Source organism: Punica granatum, chromosome 6 (assembly GCF_007655135.1).
Source record: "Punica granatum isolate Tunisia-2019 chromosome 6, ASM765513v2, whole genome shotgun sequence".
Taxonomy (NCBI): Eukaryota; Viridiplantae; Streptophyta; class Magnoliopsida; order Myrtales; family Lythraceae; genus Punica; species Punica granatum.
Genome location: NC_045132.1, coordinates 14,159,948 through 14,185,933, shown reverse-complemented (window position 1 = coordinate 14,185,933; position 25,986 = coordinate 14,159,948). Strand labels below are relative to the sequence as shown.

Genomic DNA, 25,986 nt, shown 5'->3' with positions numbered 1-25,986 from the left:
CATAAATTAAATTGTATGAAATAAGGGAATTGATGCTAATCACTCGATAATTGCCATAATTATTCTTCACTAAAGGAAACTTATTGGTTCTTTCTCGTTACGTCAATATGAGGAAGGACCACTTAAGATTTTTTTCCGTTTTGGGACCATCCTTACCCATGTATAAAATTTTTTATATCCTTGTATTAGTCCCATGACTCTCCTTTGTAATGAAAAGTGATAATTAGTTTGTAATATATATATACACAAATAAAGTTGTATCCCACCCTATTAAATAGAATTAAAATAGTAAATATCAAAATAAATCTTAAGTGAATTTTTATTAAAAAGTCAAAAAAATAAATAAATTATATTAATCTCTCACCCTATTAAATAAGGTTGAATAGTAAATATTAAAATAAAGTTTAGGTTAATTTTGCTTACTGAAAAAAGTGTAGGTTAACTTTTATGAAAATCTTAAAAATAATAAAAAGTTAATATTTTTATTAAGATAAAGTTTACGTTATACTAAATAAAACTCACTAGTTAAAAACTTGAGGGTAATAAAATTTATAAGGGGCATTTACTCTATTGCATAAATTAAGAAATATTACTTGCCTTTGGGAGCAATTTTATCATATATATATATATATGAGCATAAGTGGAAAAATTATAACATTGTATAAAATGGGTAAGTATATACACACACAAAAACAATGCTATCATATTTCCTTTTTCTGTCGATATATGGTAATTAGAAACCAGCAGTTTGGTTGCCATATATTAAAAAAAAAAAAAGCTACTATTTCTCTCGCGCCCCGAACTCTAAAATGAACATAATACTATCCCCAACTAGAATCACGAGCATCAGTACTGATTGGTAGATCTCGAGATGGATCGATCGACAATAGAAACTCCATTGTCGCGCGGACACAACAATTTTACGCAACCCGTAGTGATTACGGCTACTAGCTAGGAGGGAGGAGCCAATCCGGATAGGAAGAGGGTTGGGGGGAAAAGGACGGGAGTGCCCCCGCATGATCCCATTCATATAAGAGCGGGAATCTCTTGGGAACTCGCTTTCGTCCGTATGCTTCCCTTCTCAGATAGTCCGCTTCGCTTTAAATTGGACTGCTCCCCCTTTCTTCGTTTCTCGGGTGTTTCCTCCTCACACACTCTCACTCTCACTAACTTCCTTCCCGCAGCGAAACAAAACACAGACAGACACACACACACACACAAAGACACCACCAAAGCAAAGCAGATAGCCATGTCTTTCCATTCTATGTCTCTCCCTAATCCCTCCCCTACCATCACAACCATCACCAACCACCTCTCTCCCTGCCCCCGTCGCGACCTCGTCTTCGGTATGTTCTATCCAATCTCTCTCTCGCCCTCCCCTTTGATCTCACGATCTCGTTGTTTCAGGGTTTTGATTCGATGATCCATTTGGCGTTGTTTCAACAAGGTTTTGTTTTGAGAGACCAATATATAGTTTGGAATATTAATGGTTTGAATCTTCGTTTTCCCTTCTCTTCCTTCCCCTCTTCTCTTCTTCTTCTTCTTCTTCTTCTCTTCTTCATCGGTATCTTTCCAATATTGGGGTCTTTTCTGCTTCCTTTTACGGCACCGAGAGGAGAGAAGAGAAGCGATGACAGAAAAAAGAGTTGGACTAACCGAATCGCCTCGTGCGTTGAAACAATGGAAAGGTCATGATGCTTTAAAGATAAAAGAGCTTTTCAGATGTTATATCATATGTGCACATAAATGGTCCCATTTGGAAAAGGGAGAACAACAGCACATAAGATGGCAGCCCGAAAATACTAATTTGATTCTTTATGTAGTGTGCGAAAACACCAACAGACTTCGATAAGCGAAAGAATCGCTGTCGAGTGTCATACTCTTTATTAATTGCATTTTTATTCTTTGTCGTCTCATCATCATGAGGTAATATGATTTGAGATTCTCTACGGTGATATGGTTGCTTAAAAGATTACTATATGTTTTTTTTAGGGATTAATCTCTGATTAATATCTTACCTTATAAACTTTTCGTCAACCAAAGTTTAATTTCATCTCCTTTCCTTTCTTTTGCTTCTAATTAATTAATGATTTCCTAGAATGAGTTTAACTACAGGCCGGTTCGTCCCTTGTGTTATCTGTATCTCACCCTCGCCATCTTTCTTGTTTTTTCGGCGTGCACCATCTTGTATTAGAAAGCCCAACGGGCTTCTAGCTGGGTCGGTTCATTAAGGTTAAAACTCTCGCGATCAGGATTTTCTCTATTCATGAACTCAAATCTTAAATCTTGTCCAAAAAGAATAAACACTGAGAGTGCGTTTGGATTTAGAGTTGAGTTGAGTTGAGTTTTGGTTTTAATTGATTTGTAATGATTGTATTATTGAATTATGAGAAAAAGTGTGAAAAAGTAATGAATAGTTGAGAGAAAGTGATGACAAAGTAATGATTGTGTTGTTGAATTGTGAAAAAATAATGAATAGTTGAGAGAATTTAATATTAAAAATTGAATTGAATAATTAAAAAAAATTAAAAAGTTAAAAAAGTAATGATTGTGTTATTGATTGAAAATAAGTGGAGTTGAGTTGAAAATTAAAAAAAAAAAAACACACCCTGAACCATCCAAATCAGTGTCGTTGTTTTCAATTTTCTCTTCGAGTTAATTCCCCTTATATCCGCAAAGACGGATGAATGTGTTTGTCGTCGAGGAAGAGCATATCCGCAGAACCCATTCAATAATACATCAGTATGATGAGATGGTTTTTAATAATTATTTTATTCATATACAATAAGAGATTAATTAATTTTCGTGGTTTGAAAGAATAGTGCTGTCAAAAACATTTGCAGGTGTCTTGTTCTCTAAGAAAAAGGACAAACAGAATCACTTTGACGTCCGCCCCAGGTGCAACGCTGTTTCCAAACCTCGCACGCAGGGTACGTACGGCTCTAGCCAAAATACCCCCTTGTCTTGTTTTCTGTTGTAATAGTTTTCGTCATTAATAGATTAAATTGTCGTCGCATGATTGGAGAACTTCGCGCCGGATTTTATCTCGTTGTCACTGTTTATACAGTGCATTGTACTAATCGTATTTAGGGTTAGCAGCCCCGTTTTAGATATCAGTGGCAACATCGACACAATCAAATCCCAAACGAACAAAATGTTGAATTGAATTGTGAATTTCAATTTAATAGAATGTGTTATAGATCATATGGATACCTGGAAAGCAATGATTGGAAGTATTGCATTCTAATATAGAAGAGTAAACTAACAATTTGTCCCTCAAGATTGATGTTACGTCAAATCAGATCTCAATTTTTTTTTATATTAAATTAGATTTTGACAGATTAAGTATACACTAAATGACCCTTTCCGTCTACCTGTCGTCCAATAGTGGACTGAAACATTTGATGTGACATTATTTCTTACTTTTTTTTTACATCAATTTTGATTTTGACCCATTAAATGTACATCATATTGCTCATTTTGTCAGAAGATTCAGTTGAGTTTTTAACGGCAGACAAACGAAAGGTACAATATAATGTATATTTAATATGTCAAGGTCGAAATTATTGTAAAGATTTTCTTGAGATCAGATTTAATGTAACATTAATCTCTTGAGGGGCAAATTGTTAATTTACTCTAATATAGAATAATATTGGCTTTTTAATATGGTTGTAATATCACCTTTCTTTTTCTTAGAAAAAGATAGAGGAGAAGGTGGCCCGTGTACTTTTTTACTGACACTGACGATGATATAACTGGGGCAGGGTATGATGTGCTTCACAACGGTCTGCCAGTGATCAAGTGGCAAGAGATCATAGAGGATGAAGACATCGAAGTTGAATCCTTTGATAAGGTAATAAATTAGCATTATTAATTTGTCCATTTCAATTTTTTTTTTAGTATCTACCTGCATCACGTTTTCTAGGTTACAAAAGAAATTTTTGAGCCTAGACTAGAACGGAATAACTAGGGACATGTGACTTAAGGGGATATGAAAAATCACACTAATGAGAATCGACCTTAAGATTATTTATATCTTATTAATTTTTTACCGTTTAGCAAAAAATGATGGTCATAAATATTAAATATTTTTTATAGGGCTATGCCATTAAGATTTTTAACGAAAAAATTCTACAACCACTCCAACTGGGTGTCATGTTAACCTTATGTCAACCCATCACGTGAAGTCAATTTTTTGACCATTTATTGGGGAAGGGATATTCCTCACTAATTGGTTATCCTAGAATCCACTAATTTAACAGTTTATTTTCTATTTAAAAGTTTAAGAATCAATAGCATATATATCTTGTAAATTCTCTTATAAGGTCCTATGGTGCCTTACTTCAAATTTCATGTGCTTGAAGAAGGATGGCATAGTGGTTGGGTTGTTTGAATTTGTGAAGTTGGTAGAGCAGAAAAGGGGGGAAAAAAGGTCAAAAATTATGGAATACAAGTTGACCCCGTCATCCCTCAGGTCTATTCGATCACATCAACCTGCATGAATGATAATTTATTATCCAAATGCTCTTAAGATGGGATTTAAAGGTCATTAGATGGAGTGGATGGGTTTGAAACATTTGGTTTGTGATGTGATGCTTACTATGGGCCCTATGTTATTATTTTCATTTCATATAATTTGATATGCTTTTGGGTGATTAAACATTTCTGTTCAAATAGATTTCGCTACCAAATGAGATCGAGAAACGTGTGGACATTATCAAATCTTTGCTGGAGTCCATGAATGATGGGGAGATAAGTATCTCGGCTTATGATACAGCGTGGGTTGCACTCTTAGAGAAGAACGTAAGAAACTCTAACGGCAACGTACGTGCACCGCAATTCCCTGAGAGCCTCCGATGGATTGCAGATAATCAGCTACCAGACGGCTCATGGGGCGACTCTCAGATCTTCTCGGCTCACGATCGGATCATTAACACAATCGCTTGCGTGGTTGCGCTACAATTTTGGAACGTCCATCCTGAAAAATGTGAAAAAGGTACCCTGGACATAGAGGGAGAAATATAATTGTATATGTAATAAAATATATCATCTATATAAATGATTTACACATAATATATTATTATCTATTATTATGTGCTTCTTAATCCTATTCATCCAAAAAGTATTAGCTCTATCAACAAAGAAACCTTTCTCAGTTTTTTCTTTCTAAGTAGATGCCATTTGTCTCATGCAATTACAATTTAATAGCTTTGTAGTTAATAAAATATTTTCCTTGTAATTAATTAAGTGACATTGCAATGTCGTCCTAGAAGCTCCCTTTAATTCAATAGTGTTCAGTAGTTATTGAGTTTGATTCTCACGTACTTGCCCCCAAATAAGTAACACGACATCTTGTTTGTCAGTTTTATTAATTAGTTAAATGCTTTTGTGTCTTAGGTATGCTTTTCTTTAAGGAGAACTTGTCCAAGCTAGAAGATGAGAATGCCGAGCACATGCCAATCGGATTCGAAGTCGCGTTCCCATCAATTCTTGAAATGGCCCAAAAACTGGAGATTGAAGTTCCTGAGGATTCCCCTGTGCTGAAAAGAATCTATGCCAAGAGAAACCTGAAACTTAGCAGGTCAGAGAAACTTTTCCGCAATTAGACTTAAACCCATGCATGAATCTGTTGGGTATCCCTCTAAGAATTCTTCTTTAAACTAAAATATGTAGAAGAGTAAGAAGAGAAAAGGGTTTGACGCAATGTGACATTGCTTGGATCGTGGGGTTATGGAGCAGTAGGGTGGGGTTGGATTCCAAATCTCAAGTTTGAATAGCATTGATAAGAGGTAGGATGGAGGTAGAGAGGGAGTCGAAATCTCACGTTTGGGTGTATTATTAAGGGACGGAGAAGGCTATTTTTCATAAAAAGAGTAAAATAGCCTTATATGACTTTTGTGACTTTTAAATGACATGGACACAAAGATCTTTTCCTTTACAATTAAAATAAAAAATAAAAAAGACACCTCATCTTATTCCACCAGTCCCCTCCTTAAGAAACTCATTTCCAAACATGCCATTTTGAGTCCCACTCCACCCTATACTTCCGAAACCCACGAACCAAACATAGTCTTATGGTTTGATTCTCATTGGTTGGACTCTAGTACCCATTTATATCCCTTTCCTCTAACTTTTTTTTTTTTGGTTTGAACGGCAATTTTTATTAAGAGAAAAATAATTCACATTGAGGCATCGACTAGGCCACTGGCCATCGCGACCCCCAGATTGCCGGTTTTAGTGCCAGCCAAATTCCCCGCCGAGCACGAAGCCAGCCAAAGACACTGCCCGCCATGGAGCCAGCGAAAAACACTGCCAGCCAGTAAGCTAGCCAAGGAACCAACTAAGACATTAGTATCGACCAAAGGAGGCTGATAGACAGAGATTGATCCATATGCAGCCTTATTAAGAAAACTGACACCATAAACAATATGAAAAACATCAAGGAATCATACCCACTAGATTCTAAACAGATCTGACCCGACACAATACAGGACATAACAACTACCCACGAACTAACCAAACCAATGACACCTCCGGTGGACACCAGGGTAGGGGACAGAACATCGAGCAGGTGGGTACCATCGGACTATGTTAGTAAATCGTCGACGGTGATCGTCCGGGTAGTCAGAGCTTTTCTTGGTGGTAAACAAGGGGCAGTGACCAAAGAAGATAACATAGGTTCCGACCAGGCTGGGATGAGTGGCCATGGTATGTATCCTAGCCGAGGCAGATCATCGGGAGAACTAGAGGCGGTCAACTAAGATGTTGGAGGGTCGGTGGTGGAACAGATCCGCAGCAAGATCGTCGATGGAGGAAGTGTGTGGAACGGCTACTTTCGATCTGCCCTGGTGGTGGATGAGTATAGATTCGCGGTGTTGGAGTGGCAATCGAGCAACGGCGGAACACAGCAGTGGAGAAACGGTGTGTGCAGAATCGGGGTACTGAGAGTCGATAGGGGGCAGGTGAAGGGGAAAGGAGATGGATTTTTGGTCTCGAATATGGGTTGTGGGTGGGGGAAGAAGAATAGTTTAGTCTTTCAATACAATTCCGAATTTTTAATTATTGAAATACAACTTCCATTCAACCCTGAAACGGGACCGCGAGAGGGAGTGTAACTTTTACATCCATTCCCCTTTCATGATTTCTTTCGCATAGTTAACAATATCACCATGTCCTCGTAGAATAATGAAGCTTGGCCAATTACATCTAAGCAAATATAAACACGTAAATCATCATCCTCTATTGAAGTATATAGATGTGGATGTATAGCAATAATTACATGTAGTACAATAATGGAAATAATTGTGGGAAATATATATATAATCAATAGGATACCAAAGGAGATATTGCACAAAGTGCCCACCACACTGCTCCACAGCTTGGAAGGGATGGGAGGGTTGGATTGGGAGAAGCTTCTGAAACTGCAAAGCCCAGACGGCTCCTTCCTCTTCTCCCCAGCTTCCACTGCCTATGCTCTCATGCAAACCCAAGACCCCAATTGCTTTCATTACTTGAAGAAAGCTGTTGACAGGTTCGATGGTGGAGGTACGTAACCACGTAGCGTAGATTCGAAATGAAAGCCGATATGTTTAGTTCTCTTCTTTAAAATGTGGCTGGGGGTCTAAGCTGAGGTTTGTGGTTTTTTGGGGTGTGTTTAGTCCCGAATGTTTACCCTGTGGACTTGTTCGAGCATCTATGGGTTGTAGATCGGCTGCAGCGCCTCGGGATAAGTAGATATTTCCACGAAGAGATCAAGGAGTACATGAATTATGTCCACAGGTGAAATAATGCTAAATATAGAAATTTCATCGAGTTAATTACCATTTACGCTGTCTCCAAACTAATTTGAGTATCGAATATCAGATACTGGACTGATAAAGGAATATGCTGGGCAAGGAACTCACCCATCAGCGACCTCGATGATACGGCAATGGGTTTTCGGCTACTCAGGCTCCATGGTCACCAAGTCTCTGCTAGTGAGTCATCTTCTATGCCATAGATTTCCACACAATCACATACATTTGACTACTCAATCACGTGTATATAGAGGGCGATAAGGTTGGTGCAAGGAAATAAGAAGTTAAATAAAAAATTATAAGTATTCTCATTAATAAAAATTGAACATGAAACCCTTTATTGCTAAGCGAATATACATGCACTATACTATACCTTATTTTTCTTTTGTCACACATATTTGACTAATCTCTAAGATTGATTCAAAGTCATAATTATTGTCTCGAGGGCACATGTACCTTCCTAAGCTCGTCAATTAATTATGACTGTGTCATTGACTGATTGATGTGCAGATGTGTTCGAGATATTTAAGAATGGGAGCAAGTTCGAGACATTCGTGGGACAGTCAACGGAGGCTGTGACGGGGATGTTCAACCTCTACAGGGCTTCCCATGTGCAATTCCCCGGGGAGACAATCCTCGACGACGCTAAGGAATATGCCATAAATTTCCTCACTCAAAAGAGGGCAGCCAATCAGCTACTAGACAAGTGGATCATCACTAAAGATTTATCGGGCGAGGTATTCTATTTACAGATCATCATGCTTTAATGTGATAACGTGACTGTCGTCATTCGTCATTTATAACTGCACAACATGGATTTCTTATGCGGGGTTTAAAACTCATTAAAAGCATATGACAGTTAGAATAAGTCGTTGAATGAGTAAAGATTAGACTCAACTAACATGCCAAAAACATGTCGTGTTCTGGCCGAAAGTAATATAAAACTATCTTAGGGAAACCCATGTATACTTATTGAAGCACCACATGCAATTGGGGATTAAAAAAAATTATTATTTGTCATGATGACACGTAATTGAAGCTAAGTTTTTGTAGTCTATTAATTCCTCTGCCCCTCTTGCCGAGTGGGCACATCTGCAGTTCGACTAGAGCCACCGTAAAATACGTACATGCGGGTCTCCCCGTACGTGGCTCATGCCATTTGAGGAGGCCGAGCCTAGCGTTCCTTTCAAATTCCCATTTTTATTTACTTTATATTTAATTATGATCAATTAATATCTTTAACAATAATTAGTGAAGTATACTGTACTAGTTTTAGCATGGCTTGATTCATGAGCGTGATTAAAGAATAGTTAAATTCAGTGTCACAAAAGTAGATATATATATATATATATATATAAAAGTAATACATATGCCATATTTTATTATTTCGAAAGATTATGTCATATTTTATTTATTATAACAGTAATATTTTAAAAAATCATACATATATGTATATGCGTGTGTTTTGTGCATGGGGGACATGCATTTTTACTTGGAGTAGCAAAGGCCAGTGGCGGGTTTGGGGAATGTGGGTTCTGACATTTCCTGACAAAATGAGTGAATCTAGAAATCGACGTCGATCACCTTAATCAGCATTGGAGTAAACATGATTCTCTGTCCTTTGGTTTGTTCTTATCTTATCATTAACAACAAGCCAAGGAGAATAATTGTCGGCCAAAGTAAAAAGGAGGAAGAAGAAGCCAAACCTGATTTTCTTTTCCCGTATTTTCGAAGAGAATAATTCGATTAATTTGATTTTCTTTAAGATAATAAATAATAAACAAAGAATTAAAAAATTTAGGGGAAAAAAACAAATTGCAGGTGGGGTGCGCGCTAGACATTCCTTGGTACGCGAGCTTGCGTCGTCTGGAGACGAGATTCTACATCGGGCAGTACGGCGGGGACGACGACGTTTGGATTGGCAAGACCCTCTATAGGTATGTTGCAATAGAACTTCTAGGTTGTCTTATTATTTAGCCATCTCATTTTCACAATTTAATTTCACTAATAACGGACAAATCCAAAACTTCTGATAAACATGGGATATCACATAAATGTTCAACTCATCTGCCAATTTCACAAAATTATGATATTACAAAATCATGATTTTAAAATACTTTATCAGACAATGTTTATTATTATAGAAATAACATAACGATACTAATTTCTTCCATATCACTTCCAAAAAACTTATTACTTCCATTGCATAGAAAATTTCGACATATGTTCAACACTATGCACGCAGATCATGAAATATTTTTTGGCTCATCCCAGGATGCTCAAAGTTAACAACGATGTCTATCTCGAGCTCGCAAAGCTCGATTACAATGAATGCCAGGCATTGCACCTTTCGGAGTGGGACAGTATCCAAAGGTAATCGAAATTTTCCTTCGATGGATATCAAATTCAGCAGGAATTTCTTTTCGAGCAGTCTAAGATTGTCAATTCTGCAGATGGTACTTGGAGAGTGAAATTGGAGACTTCAGGATCAATACCGAAGCCCTTCTCTTTGCATATTTCGTGGCAGCTGCGAGTATATTTGAACCGGAAAGGGCGGGAGAGAGACTCGCATGGGCAAAAGCATTGATTCTGGTTGAGACTGTCGACTCATTTTTCAGTCCGGAAAGTGCTTCTAGTCGCCATCAGAGAAGAGCTTTTGTCCGTGAATTTCAGAGCATTTCCAGGGCGAGGGACTACATCAATAGAAGGTAATATAAACGTGCTTATGCATATAAATATATATGTATGTATTATTATAAAAGTGAAACCTCCGATGAGCAAAGATTGTGGAATTCAAGAAGTTTTGCAGTTGAAATTAATCAAGAAAAATAGAGAAGCTGCTGTGGATTGTATTGGAAGTCAAAGTTGAAGCTAAAGTAATCGTGGCCACCAAAAAAAAAAAGTTGAAGTAATCTACGTTTTATCTCAAAATGCACCTTAATAGAGTAACTGATGATCGGAAATAGCCAGAGATTATATCTTTCCTTGTAAACTATACGTAATTTAGTCATGGACATTAATTCGGTGATTCTTACTCTATATAATAGAATACATTATACCTAACTAAGCGTGGGAGGAATTCAGTCACTCTCTCTCTCTTCGTTGACGCCTTTTTAGGTAACTTTTTGCAGACAACATATCTTTTGTTGCAATCGAAGCATTTACGATATATATAAAAAAAAAAGGAAAAAAAAACAGAACGATTTATTAAATAATAAATAAGGAATAAATTTTGATTATGCCATCAATTATGGGGCAAATACTATAGTCCTATTTATTTATGTAGGACTATTCGTACCCCTTTATTAGATATTTAGGATTTTCTTTTCATGATATTAGATTCATAAACCTCCTCTGTAATAGAAAAAAAAGAAAAAAGCGATTGTCCTATTTGACATTAGTTTGTCTTTCTACATTATTACATTTATTCAAAATACATGTATAATACATACAACTTATTTATGATAAAAATTCAAATAATTTACTTATAACTCATGTAAATTATGTAAAAAGAAAGTAAATTACTTGAGATAAAGTAAAGTACTTAAAATAAAATACAACTAATTTGTTAGATTTATCTACTTAATGTACGTATGTCATATTATATTTTATTATTAAGCTAGTTTATTGGGTTGGACTTCTTACCTTATAGTACTATACTAATTAGCAATGGGATTAGTCTTCGGTCACTCCGAAAGAAAAAAAAGTTCTTCGACAAAGTAATTATGAAAAAAAAATAGTACAGAGTGAGAGAGAGAGAGAGAGAGAGAGAGAGAGAGAGAGAGAGAGAGAGAGAGGGTGTTTGAACTTTACATGAAAATGGAAGTATACATATGAGAAACTTTTATATATAATGGATATATTACATTATAATATCATAACCCAATATAAATTCACCAATTCGTCTCGATTTTCAGAAATACAAAAAAAAAAAAACCTATTGTTGATAAAAACAGTGTCACGTAATATAGTTACAGAATACATTTTTATGTACATAGATATGTAATATAAAGTACGAAAGAACAAGCATATTTTTTTGTTTTTTTGATGAGTAGAAAAAACAAGCGGCTCATGTCTGAGGAAGATCATTCACCGAAAAAATGTCAGATGAAGATCTACATGCAACGCATTCACAACTGCACTTTTGTCCTGCTTCCGACTGTAAAATTCCACTACTTTCTTGTCGTCTTCCGAGAGAGAATTGCATACTTCTTTGTCCTCTTTCACCCCCATTTTGTGTCCGCAACGATCTGCTATACACTTCTGTTTCTTTCTGTATTTTTCTTTCACACTTTCCAATAGCATAAGCAAGATCACAAATCTGGAAGAAATCAATAATAGGGAGGAAATAACGAGTACGAAAAATTCAAATAATGAAATCAAATTCAAGAACTCCTGATTTGAAGTTAAGAGTGATACAATTTCACTAAATCTCCTTTTTTTGCATACCTTGCGCAAAAAAATAATGTCATGTACATGCGTACCTCAGTTGCGAATATTCCTTACATGTCATAGCTAGAAATGCTTGAAAATACCATTGACTAATGAATTACTTACTTATATATCGAGAACTTATTATTGTTATTTTTGTTATTATATGTAATATACTTAAGAGACGAGAGAATGGAATTTGTTGCATGCAGGAGGGGGGTACCAAACAGGGCAGGACACGGGCTCATCGGGACTCTGCTCGGGACCTTAAATCAGCTGTCGTTGGATGTTTTAGTAGGCCACGGTCGAGACATTTATTCCCCTTTACATGATGCCGTAAGTCCCCTCTCCTCATCATGCAAATGCTTGAACTTACACTTGCGTATGGCCCATTTTGTCCGATGATTCATCTCAGCTTTTGGTCTTGCCAATCGGGCATTCCACTTGCTGTACTACGACCGACCTCCAAGAAAAATCATTATAGCACCTAGTCGGCCAACATATACTCATATATATATATATCTATGTATGTATATATGCCACTTCATGCCATCATCAACCATGAAAGTTATATATCACCTTAGATGCTCCCCGAGGATTAGCACAATGATGAAATTTAAATGTGCGTAGACTCTTGTTGAGAGTTTACGAGATGTTTAGTTTGAATCCTCACTATCATGCATACATAGCTTTTGATTAAGGTACTTGATTGTGTACTTTAATTCTGATTTGCTTGGGTCCATGGTCTTCTAGGATATTCATGTGCTTGAAACATTGATAGCTAACCGATTCCCTTTTGTCATTACAACCGAAAATTGTTTGTTTTCTCCGGAAAAGCTAAATCTTCCTAAAACATACACGTATTCATCCTCATAATACTCGCATAATAAATAACACTATTAGATGTTCATGAAATTACAACCAGTGCCGCTGTGAGTGATTATGAGAATATTTAGGAGGATATAGTAAAACTCTTATTCCTCGTGTTGGATAAAAATGCATGCACACTTCAATTGTGAAATTTGAATTTCGTAACTGGCCCAACTTTCCGAAAACAAGAGGCTGCATGCAAAAATATTTTCTTAGCGTTACGGAAACCATATTGGACCGTCTAGTTTCAGAATGCGATGCACATAATATGTCTGAAGACTTTGCCAGTCTTACGTGTAATACGTCAAAATAGGGATGTCAAGGTAATTTCGTGATGATGTGCATACGAGCATACCCCCATGAGATTCTTTTCAATTATGCGGCTTGGCCTCTAGCTTGCTAGAAAATAGAGGGAAGTGTTTATTCTCATGTATTTGTGTTTGTGCGTATGTGTTCAACTGCTTTTCTGTTTGGTTGGTGGTGACGATGATAAAAGTGGGAAAAGTGGTTGATGGGATGGGGAGAGGAAGGAGACAAGTACAAGGGACTGGCAGAGCTGCTCGTGCAGACCATCAGCCTCGGCGGTGGCCGCTGCTCCCCGGAGGAGCTGCTGTCCCTTCAGTCCTACGGCCGCCTCTCCGATCTCTCCAACCACCTCTGCCGTCTCCTTGGACGCCTCAAGCCTCAACAGGTCAGTAAGTAAACTTAACTACTTTCTTGTTTTATTTTCTTTTAATTTTTATAAGTAAAACAATACAATACATCGTTTAGACAATTGTCTCAAAGTTACCATATACTTTAAAACTTGTCTAAAATTACCTATACTTTCAATTTTGTGCTAGATTTAGCATGCCCTGAAATTTTCTTCCAAATTGGACAGAATCGCTGACATAGCGCCTATTCGGCATATGTAGCACTCATGGACTTATTATAGAACTGACCACGTAGAACAACTTTTAAGGATGTGTCAAATTTAATATATCATTTGGCCAATGTACCAAATTTAGCACATTGCATAATGTGTCAAATTTAGCACAAGTTTTAAAAGGGTAAAACGGGAAATGGATAGGGGGATAAAGATGGTGGGCACCACTATATGTTCACGTTTACGAAGTTTTTGCAAATTAAGTACGTCATGTTAGCAATTCCATCAAATTTGAATAGATTTTTCATGGCCTTCTAGATTTGGTAAAATAATAATAATGATAAAATGGAAGCACTTTTAGGCCATTTTTAAAATATGTAATAAATTTGACAACATCCAAATTATGTGCTAATTTACCCTTATTTCCAAGTGTCATCATTTGAGCATTTTTTTTAATTAATTTATCCATGCACATTATATATTGCAGTCTACAAGAGTCAATTACGGAATTAGTCTAAATAAATAGATTGAAAAATCCGTGATGCCACTAATAAAATGATAGATTCCCAACGGGGGGCGATCCAAACACCTTCTTGGATGGAGAGGGGGCAGAAAGGTTTCATTGAACCATAGAATTTTCCTATAACGTTATAAAAATCTGCCGAGAGTTTTGATAGATATAAGGGGCGACATGGTACTTGCGGCTCGGTAACTAGTGATACGAAAATGCCTGTGCTCTAAACATATAACTGCAAGGTATAATTCATATCCTTGCATATAGACAAAGAAGGAAAATGTCACTGGAAAACTCCAAACCACAGCAATGGTTCGAGATCACCCTTTAGTTTCAATTTGAGACGGAAAACAAAAAGGAAAAAAGAAAAAGAAAATGACAGATGTTGTCTGCATATATATTACTTTGTGGCTTGTACGTGTATAGCATGATCATACTTGAATCAAACTGGCCACTCTAAAGTAATTAGTTAAACTTAGGGGAAAAGGTTTGACATTACATTAAGTTCCCAATGGATGAAGTTTACCTGCAATGCAGGGGTTCGAAATTTATTGTTTGCATCTTGTGATCACAATCAAATTTGTATTTGGATGATGGTTTGTTTCGTCAATAGGATGAGGAAGGCTTGTAGTATAACTGGAAAAAAAAAACTAATAATTAGAGTTTACTGTTGAGAGCTTGATCTTACATCAGAACAACCCAAGTCCATAGGACTTTGTGAACTTTTATCACTTGAAATAGAAGAAGATATATCATGGCAAGCAGGAATGTCAATGAGAGTCGTTTTCAACTGAAATATTTAATCCTTTCTATCATATCAGGCGAATTATTCTAAAAGTCATCAAGACATCTGAATATTCTCCACATGGCATGCCAAATTAGTATCCGGTCTTGTATCAAATCAAGCATACCACGAATAATTACATGATCATCCGACTCATATGGCACTTACATAAGTTACGTACTATATGATCAAATATTAACCATGAAAACAAGATTTTTTATTGCACTTTTTTATCATGTCTTTTTTCTAGTGAGATCATGGATGTCTTTAATTCACAGTTTACTAACTAAGATTAACCTTGTTTGGGCATTGACTTGATCCGGATGACGAGGTGATATGGTATTGACTATTAAATAATAAAAAAAACGCTTTCATCTCGTACATTTGATAAATACTGATTTATAGTTTCTATGAACCCTAAATTTTTGTTATTCTCGGTGTCTTTCCTTATAAACTTGTGTGCAGGAAAATGGCAGCTGCTGCAGCGACATTCGCAAAATAACAGACCTCGAAATAGAATCCACCATGCAAGAGCTCGTGCAGAAGGTGCTTCAAGGCTCGACAGATCGAATTGGTAGGAATATCAAGGAAACATTCCTTATGGTAGTGAAGAGCTTCTACTATACCGCCCGGTTTGACCCTGAAACCGTTGAGTATCACATTGCCAAAGTTCTCTTTGAGAAAGTGAATTGATCGTCAGTCCCTATCTCATTGTACAAAACCGTCAAGATAAGCCACGGGAAATTATTTTTAAAATAGAAAAAAGAAACATCTTTAGTGTATTGTATAATTTTAAAATAGGAATTGTAATGCAATGGTAAGCTCCTGCAATTGTGGATTAAGATGTTTCAAAATTGATTGTCATTAGTAAAATTTTTCGTACTTCTTCCCTTTTCATTTCCTTGCTCGCTTATTAGTTTCTTAGATCTCCTTCCCAAAAGAAAATTGGACTTATTGTGAGAAAGAAAGTGTAACGTATTTGTAGACATCATCACATGGATAATCATGAGATTTCCCATTCGATTCTCATTATGAGACACTATATATACTCTTTTATTATATATTAGGATTTTTAATTAAACTCATGAACCTATGAACCTTTGTTGTAAATAAGAAATTGGACTTACGGAGGAATGATTTGGGGACGGAAATGTGGTTCTGCACGGTGCATGAAATAGATTAAAGTTGGTGTATGCAAAGACTAGAGAACCTCACACATCAGCAGCCGGCACCAATTAATGGCAGACAGTGTCCTAGGATTAACACGTGAAATTTTTGGAAGTTTCTTTCAATGGAAACTGCATATAAAGTCGTCCTTCAATCCGATAAGGGGAAAAGCAATTATCTTACAAAGTATGGGACCTTCAGTTGGTACCCCTTTATTTATCTTTTTCTTATTTCTTATTAGCCGGACCTATTAGTCTCTTATAACCGAAGGAACTTGAAAGGTTGTCAGATCGATTTTCAGCAGTGGAATTAAAATTATTGCTTCGGCCATATATTGTTTGGAATTGTGCTTTTCCATTTCAAAGAGACAAGATAAAATAGTATTGAAAACAAGAACAAAATGAAGTCGTTACACAGAAAAAGCAAACCAATAAAAAAGTAAAGATCGATCTAAAAATATGGTGTAATGCATTGACACATATCCTCATTCAAAAATTAAGAATGTTAATATTTAATTCTCATTGTGCATATGAATATTTGTATTCATTTATTTCACTTGTCATTATATCTATATATTTATATAGATGGATGGATCATATTAAAGGGAAAAAAATAGAGATCTGCTTAAAATATATATGTCGCGATCAACTCAAATATGTCTCTCGTCTATGGGACACCCTGAATCAATTCAACCCCGCGGCAAGGATTCTCTCGATCTCTCTAGCTAATCCACATATTAATATACACGTGCGATCCCGGCAATGTCCAAATCTCTCCATCAGCATCCACAATCCATCTACTTCCACGAACCCCACATTTATAAGAGAGAGCATAAGTTTCGATGTTTATGATGAGCATCGTTAACTGTAATGAACTAGTCCTTCCATGAGAAAAAGGAAAATCCAATAGTGACTTTGTAGTGAGAACTTAAGAATGAAAAAAGAGAACATGATACAAAAATGCATGCCTTCGTCTGATAGCTAAGAAATCTTAAGTTTGAAGCTCATTATAAAACTATCCATACCTGTCGGCACTCCATTTTGGCTCACTAGTTCAGGCGATACCTATCAACAGCAATTCAGACTACGACTTGAGCATCCACGCATAAGAGGGCTCGACAGAGCAGCAAATTGTTATTCATTCTCAAGTCAACAGAGATAGGTAGATGATTCAAGCGCATGACAGAATAACATACATAATCATCCAGCAACATACAGAGCAAACAGGGAGCCCAGATGGCATCTAAACCGGTGTTTTCAGAATACATCGCCGACAATGCTATATTCTACTGGTTCACTCGACCACCAGAAAATAGTCAATATTGGACTTCAAAAATTCCTAGCGATGCCAAACAGATGAAAAGTGTCTTCAAACACATTTTGAAGATCATTTGCTCTATACAGAGTAATTTTCTAAATACAGACAACTTTTCAGTGGAAGTCCAAAAATACTGATTCATCAGAGAAAAGTTAATGCCTGATGTCAGATGCAGTCACATCCAACAAATATACAGAGCATGAGCATCGCTTCAGATTACTCCTCGGAAGTCACACAGACTCATTGAAAGACTCCCGAGAGGCAGAACAAGCGTACCTCTCAACGGAAAACCATTTTCGGAGACTAATCTGATAGAACATCGACAAACCAAGTTAGCCATGTATTGCCCCCAAAAACTACAGCGAACATACGCAATTGGGCAAATCAGACTGCATATCTCAACGCTCAATGTGAAATCTTCATACGGAATCTCACAATCCATATAGGCCCTCAAAACAGTGCTTTTAGGGTTTCAGATGCACTTTTTCAATCCTTCGAAGTCTGTTATCAACGAACAGAGATCATAGCAATCTCCAGATCATCCAAGCAACTCACAAAGCATTTTGAGAAATCCGGCTTCAGACTCCTAGACGTCTCCGGCTTCACATTTACAATACTGGCTTAAGGGTCAACTATTCGGTTTGATTGACAATACACGTCAAAATGAACAATTCGTAATGCAGACACGAGATGTGCATTCAGAAATGACTAACTTTGCTCCAATCACCTAAAATGAGCAAAACTGGCATCCGACCCAAAAAACCACACGGGCATTACCTTAAGCAAAATAGACAATTTTAGGCTCGTTTGAACCGTTTTCGCGCGTACATTGACAATTCGACGTTTGTTTTAGCAACGAGTGTCAAACGCACGATCAATCGATACCCGAACTTTGTCTCGAACCTTCCTTAAGGTCCGTGGGACCCACGGCTTGCCCTAGGGCAGCCGCAAAATGCCCAAACCGCCCTCTCCCTTGTCTTCTTCATCTTCATAAAGATAAAAAAGCCAACTTTCAACTCTATCTTCTTCAAAATATCTAAGTCTTCCTCTTCAACACTCCATCATCATCAATGCATTTGGATCTTCTTCATTAATGCATTTGAAGAAGTCTTCATCCCCATCCTCATTAAAAATTCGGATCCCCCCTAATCAAGGGCTTAATTGCATTTTGTTTCACTTAATTACACTTAATCTTTGCCTATATATTGTCCAAATGTCATTAACTTAATCACAACTCACCACATGCTATATCTCTAGCTTTCTCACTCTTTAAATGCTCTCTAAGACTTGAAGAAACCGCAGCAAGCTTCAGCAAAGCAAAACCAAGCAAGAATACCAAAGACTTAAGTTGGAATCATGGTATTTACCATCCCGGCTTAAATCCAAACTTCACCAAACTTCATATCCCAAATGTTTTTGACCCCCTTTATCCATTTCCGAGCTTAGATTTTAATTTTGAAGCCTCCAACCCATCAGAACAGCTTAGTACAGAACCGAACTGGAAAACTGCTCTTCTCGGGTCAAAACTTCAAACCCGGGTTTCAAGGCCTTTCGGGTCGGTTTGAGTTGTCAAAACCCATCAAAAACCTCCCCACGCAACCCTAGGGTGTTAAGGAGTCGAGAAATCCAAGAAAAACCCGTTGGTTTTAGCTCAGCACGAAGAAACACCCCGACTGCCCAGTCGGGTCAAAATTTCTAACTGTCTTTGAGGTTTTCTTGCTGATCGAGTTGATCCGAGACTCTTTTCGCAAAACGACCACCACAGCCACCTCCGGAGGCCAGGTAGGAGTCGGGAGCCACTGGCCTTGCCTCAAAATTCCATCGGGAGACACCGTGGTGACGTCCGACCCGAAAACTGCCCAGTCGGGTCTGTTTTCCAGACGTACTCTATTTTTCGTGATCTTTACAGGGCTATACGGGTCAACTCGATAGGTCTGAAACTAAACAACCATCACAGTCACCTCCGGGAGTCTCTTAGGAGTCGTGAGCCACTGGCCTTGCCTCAAAATTCCATCGGGAGACACCGTGGTGAAGTCCGACCTGAAAACTGCCTAGTCGGGTCTGTTTTCCAAACGTACTCTGTTTTTCGTGATCTTTGCAGGGTTATATGGGTCAGCCCGACAAGTCTGGAACCAAACGACCACCACATCCACCTCTGGGGGTCTCTTAAGAGTCGGGAGCCACTGACCTTGCATCAAAATTCCATCAGGAGTCACCGTGGTGACCTCCAACCCGAAAATTGCCTAGTCGGGTCGAGATAGCTTCTAGTCGGGTCTGTTCAAAGAAAAACAGCCCAAAATCGACCCACCAAAGGTCCAACCTGACTTTTTACAGTCCCATCCCGCATCACGGGACTAGGTATGACCATTCCCGACTTAGAGGAGTTAGGAATTTTACATTTTTGTTGTGTTTATGGGGGTTATAAGGGGTTTTATGCATGTGAGATATAGGCGAAATCAGGTTAAAGAGAATGCTTGAGACCTGAAATGGGACAAGAAAACCCACAGCTATTCCCCAAGAGGAAAGTGCCGAGAGTTCTTTGACCTTATTTGGGTCAAGAACGGTCTCTTTACTTCGATGAAATCAATTTCTCGGATTTTGTGTAAATTGCAATTTTAACATTGTCGTAAATCTCGCATGCTAACAACTTTAAAACATTGTTTTTAAAGTAAAAATGCATGAATTCATGTATTGATGACTCTTTTCGGGGCCATTTAGGTTCCGAGAGTATTTTGGTCATTTTGATCAAATTATCCTCGACCTTTCTGGACCTGTCTTAGTCGCCGTATCATGAATTGTTTTCATCAAATTAAGCTTTTCAAGTATTCAAACTTCATTCAGTGGATCAATTCATGATATGTATGATTATCTGTAACCCGCACATTTACTGCATTCGGCATTTAATTTTAAGTTGTAATCCACAAACAGGTTAATCGGGACGCTCACATGAGTAAACCCACTTCACACTGACAACTTTTGCATGAATTGGTAATTAACTGATAACTCACGTCGATGAGTTGTCAAATGACGTTATACCCTTTTCCAAACTTGTCCATTTCAAAACCCGAAATGCGCAGTTCGATGTAGCATGGACGTCTAGAAAGGACTTTTGTGTCATAACTTGAGTTTTTACCTAATTTCAGGTAACTCAGGTCAGGATACAGAAGATATTTCTAGATCACTTCCGGTTAGGTCGACCGTTTCCTTGGCTTTTTCGGAGTTCTTGCACAACCATGGACGATCTAGGGAATTGGTCAACGCCGGCTACAAGCTGAGGTGGCTTGCACTGCGACGTTTCCCTTTTCTGAAAACAATTTTCAAATAAAGGGCAGAAACGTCTTTTCACAATTCAACGACACCCCTAGAGTTAGCTTGACAAAAACACTACGGTATCAGGATAAGAATAGGCTATCTATTCAGGTGCAGGTTAATCTGCAAAGCCTTTTCTTATCCACTGATAAGTTTTTGTCATCCTATCATAGACTCGGGTAACTAAAACGGTTATCACTGTAACAAAACATGCAAAATACTGATTAACCTTTCACTCGACCTAACCAAACACTATATAATGGTTAGGGGAACTCTAGGTTCTAAATCTAGAGTCAAAACACGAGTTTGGCTAATTCAGTGTTGATTCAGTGTCATAATACAGAACAATTTTAAAAGCAATTCACACACAAAGGACTTGACTACAGACATTATGTCTGTCAGGTCCTTGAAACAAAGCCGAATGCAAAATGCTTTGCCCACATTCGCTTGTTTAGCATATGGCATTTGCTTACAAAAATACCTCTCGGTTAATAATCTGTTAATCCACGTACATTTGGTAATAACAAACACATTGTGTGTAATCTACATGTTGTTTATTAATTTTCTGCTATTGCTTGTCCATGCGAGTCGAGCCCGACCCATAAGACGCACTGCACTTAGGGTTCAACGCTCTAACCATCAGTCACGGGGTCCAACGCCCTATTCACTTAGAGCGTTTGAATTTCAGTTTTCGGTTTTTCCCTGAACTCATGGCTAGTTGGAGCGGAATAATAACCGAACGCGAATCGACTGTGATTCAATCATTTGTAATTTGTATTTATTGTTTTTTTCTGAGAGCATTGTAAAGATTTATTTTGTACATTCATTTTGTAAGAATCTCGGTCGGTGAGTGAACGGTCCGAGAGTCGAATCAATCGAATCGGTCTAGTACTTGCCCAAGCAAGAGTAAACCCAAGATATCGTGGTTCTAGTTCACGCAGGAATTCAACAATCACGGTTTGATGAACTGTAACGCAAGATTGTGAACTGATTCCCTGACATATAGGTCTACTTCTTTCTTTGCTTTTCAACCGACATCATTTGGTTCACCGAATTTTCGGTGTCAAAATGAGTAAGCCGAGCGCAGCTTAATTCACTCGGTAAATGATTAAAACATGCAAGTCTAACAAACCAGAGTACTGTAAAGGTGTGCGGGATATAAGCCCGCATATAACATGAACCCCCGAACTCGAACTTTCCGGTTTCGTACAGACCAATGCCTTAGCAAAACTAGGTGTTCCATATACCTAGACCCGGATAACTTACCGGCCCTCAACCTATCGTAAAATGGTAAGTGGCGACTCCTTCTCACGCATGTCCGTCACTCATCCCCGGGAAGGTAGGCACTCCCAAACCGCGCAATCCAAAAGCGCGCATGCGGGCCCCAACGAGAGTCCACATTCGGGTCCGTACAGCTTGGCGACTCCACTGGGGCTACTTAAAGGGTTCGAGCTCGTTCTCGCTTACTTTACTTGCTTGTTTATTTATTGCTTTCCGCAATTTCCCGCTTATCTACTTTACAAACTTTTATTTAAAGCACTCGCATTGCATATCACGCTGGCACAAGGTACCCATGGGTCACGTCCCATGATTGGAGTTAGGCAACCCAGGTTAGACAATGGTTCGAAGTAGGGGTACGGCGTGCAGTTCGAATGTCGCTTAAGCCTTAAAAAGAATCCTGCCTGATTTCAAGAAATTGACACCCTTGAGTTGATGGCTCCCATCCCTAGGTAGCATGGTCTCTGTAATACTGAAACCATGCATCGTGCTGAGCCTCCATGTAATCTTTCAACCCGACTTCGACAATAGTCCGTTGAGTCGGCCTACGAGCCACTTGAATCTTTTTCATTTCGAGAGTGGTATACATGTACCTTGTAATTTCTATTAAGCCGTGGGCATTTACTTTCTCTGCACTCATGCATCATGCAGTTTTCAAAATTAGGGTGTCATTTGCATTGATGAGTCCTAAACTGATCTTCCTTTCATCTTGATAAGGGATGTTGCACTCGGCTTCCTTTTTGCATCTCGACAGAGTCACGCCACCGTTTGAGCAGATCAGTCACATATGGACTAGCTTGCGCTAAATTGACCGAGACTATATCACTGCCTTTGTCGGAGATGTGCCCATGCTCTCCACACAACGAGTAGATTGAAATTTCCTAGGAGCAGCTGTGATGTTCTGGGATCCAACCCATGTTGTCTTCAACGTTAAGGGTACAGAGCTCACGCCCACCATTTAGGAGTATTGGACCCTCATTGGCAGGACTGCGGTTGCCCACGGCATTGTGGAGCCCAACCTCCGTACTACTCGATTGGTCTTAGTCTCGCACCTACTCAGGATGTACAGATCTCAGCTGCATGCCAAACTTGCATAATCCGGGGGCACTGAGGTAGTAACCACGAAGCTTCTCTACTTTATCGAATCACGAGCACGTGAGGTTCGAGGGAACATTTTTCAAGCGAATTTATGCCATGCATTTTTGCTCCTAATTTTCGAGACCCTTTTATTCCCTAGCACAACCGATCGCATAAACGCAGCTCTGGCTAGCGTCGTCCTCCAAGTGGTTGGAGGCTGCGAGTACGAGGTAGCCCTAGTGGCTGAAACCATACGGTCACTCGACCGCGTTACACGAACAGCTGATCGAAGGTTGAGGGGGTCATCAATCCTTTTGCAAATTTGGCTACAAAGCCACGCAAGCCCCTTCAGCCTCGTGCGCCCAGTCTTGTTTTTTAATCGCTCGAGTCAATCATTTCGCAATTACTATATATATATATATATATATGAAAGTATTATTTGAATAATAATATTATTGTCCCTCGTAATAAACAAAAATCAAATTAATTCTTAAAATTATCATACCTTTTGATTAATGGAAAAATTTCATAAAAAAACCTAAATTTTGTAAAAAGTCTCAGTTCTGTCCTTTTTTTTGTAACAAAACAAACCATAAGTTTTCTAAATTGTCTCAAAAATGACATCCGTTATAAATTTCGTCAATTTTACATACGTGAACTGTTAACATCAGACATAAATTAATAAACAAATAAGATAGGTTAAATAAAAGAAATATAAATTTTCAAAAAATCTCAATTTCATCATAAATTTGGTATGTAATGAAAAAAAAACCATATGATTTATTAGATAATGTGTAAACTTTGTGGGTCCCGTTAAGTTCATGTAGGCAAATAGATGACAAACTTAACATAATGTTAACAAGATGTCAAATTTGAGACGATTCTCAAAACGTGTGGTTTTTTTGTTACAAAACAAAATTTAGGACAAAACTAAGACGTTTTACAAAATTTATGTTTTTTTTATGTAATTTGCCCTTGATTAATATCCTTTCACTTAAACAATACAAGTAAAATAATTTATCAAACTTTTCTAGAGGTCCTTGCATCACCAAGGGCAAAATGAAATGCACACAATACTTATTTTTTTAGTTTTATTTTGAAGATTATATCTTTTTTGGTACAACAAAATACTATAAAGATTATACCAAAAAATAAACAGTAAACTATAATTTAATAAGAAGATAAATTTAATGTTAAATTAAAACAATAAATTTAACAAAATTACTTCATATTTGACAAAATATGATTTTACGATAAAAACATGAGATTGCACTCTAAAAGGATGTAACTATTTAAAAAGTTGCATTTATTTCTACTATATACCTTCGAGTTGTCGAATAGACATATGGGAAATCATTTGAACTTTCCTCTTCCTCTAAAACTATTATCCTAGATAGTTCTTCAAGAAGTCTCAGAAGATTATCGACGTTGTTGCTCAAAAATCTCAATATTCATGTTCTTATATTTCAAAACGGTATTTCATCTCTTATAAGATATCTATTCCTTATTATTTATAGATTCTTTATAGGTCTTTAACATAGAATATTTACATATGTTTATTTGTTGTTCTTCATAGGTCTTACTTTTTCTTTTTGGGGATATCATAGGTTTCTTTCATATTTTGACATTTTATTTGATCATCTCTTGTCATTTTTTTTCAACTTTTTCTCCATACTCTTAGTCATATTTTCATAGAAAGCAGAAAATTGAGGAGTAAGAGCCTTTGGCCAACAGCCACCACCTGCTGACGACCTTGCCTGAGGTGGTGGTGCTCTCTAACAAGCCACCACTGGCCTGATCTACTTTTCTATTTCGTTTTTTGATTCAGTAAGTTTGCTCTTTGTGTGTGTATATATAATTTTTAAAATATTTTTTCATAGATTTTAAGTTTAACTGTTGAAATTTAAAAATATTTAAGATATTCAAAAGACCTTATTTGAATATTAACAAATGTCATTGTACCATTTACTCAAAATAAATGTTGAAAGAGAAAAGGTTTCAAATGTTTTGACTTTTTTTGGTATTTATCCCAAATGAAAATTGAGAAAAATTAAAATTATATGTGATTTACAAACAAAAGAAGATTAACGAAAATTATTCATCACTTTCAAGGCAATTTTTGTAATAGTGTTCACTCTTTCGTTCTTGATTATTACGATTTTATTCCTGACTTTTGCTAGGCTTTTTTATATAAATTAATTTATTTCTCTTTTTCCTTTTTAATTTTTGGGCATTTTAAAACTACTGTATGTATAAAAAGAATATTAAATTACTAATGTATTTAAAATGAATATTTACTACAAATTCTTTTTAATTGAACAATTTTTTCTTCTTTTGTTTCAATTAACTACTTCAAAGGTCTAACAAATATGTAATAGTTTGGTAATGTGCATTATTAAAAGATCATACCTTTACTTCTTATATTAATATTAATTTTTAAAGTAAATCGACTTACTTATGGCAAAAAATTGAATAAATTATTTATAATGCTTGATAACACCAATATTTTTTATTTAAGTAAAAAACTATCAATATACTTTAACGATATAAAGTAATTTCATATTTATTAATTTGGTAT

General features: G+C 37.1%; 1 protein-coding gene across 2 annotated transcripts; it reads left to right on the top strand.

Moving 5' to 3' along the window:
- The first annotated feature begins 1,070 nt into the window (after window positions 1-1,070).
- LOC116209810 ((-)-kolavenyl diphosphate synthase TPS28, chloroplastic) lies at window positions 1,071-16,157 on the top strand. Of its 2 annotated transcripts, none has more exons than XM_031543517.1 (15): window positions 1,071-1,346; window positions 2,844-2,930; window positions 3,765-3,853; window positions 4,678-4,996; window positions 5,398-5,581; window positions 7,331-7,545; window positions 7,659-7,779; window positions 7,864-7,976; window positions 8,307-8,533; window positions 9,618-9,733; window positions 10,071-10,169; window positions 10,250-10,504; window positions 12,440-12,563; window positions 13,594-13,792; window positions 15,726-16,157. In XM_031543517.1, the coding sequence occupies exons 1-15, from the start codon at window positions 1,250-1,252 to the stop codon at window positions 15,836-15,838; spliced, it is 2,358 nt and encodes a 785-aa protein (XP_031399377.1). In that variant the 5' UTR covers window positions 1,071-1,249; the 3' UTR covers window positions 15,839-16,157. The 2 variants fall into 2 exon arrangements, with proteins under 2 accessions (XP_031399377.1, XP_031399376.1); XM_031543516.1 differs by having other exon boundaries at window positions 1,075-1,346; window positions 13,594-13,788.
- Window positions 16,158-25,986: the final 9,829 nt, after the last annotated feature.

Bases quoted from the DNA above. Each gene is read 5' to 3' on its own strand.
- LOC116209810 (XM_031543516.1), top strand. From the start codon at position 1,250: ATGTCTTTCCATTCTATGTCTCTCCCTAATCCCTCCCCTACCATCACA. The intron at 10,170-10,249 runs GTAATCGAAATT...TCAATTCTGCAG, and splicing joins GAGTGGGACAGTATCCAAAG to ATGGTACTTGGAGAGTGAAA. The intron at 10,505-12,439 runs GTAATATAAACG...TGTTGCATGCAG, and splicing joins AGGGACTACATCAATAGAAG to GAGGGGGGTACCAAACAGGG.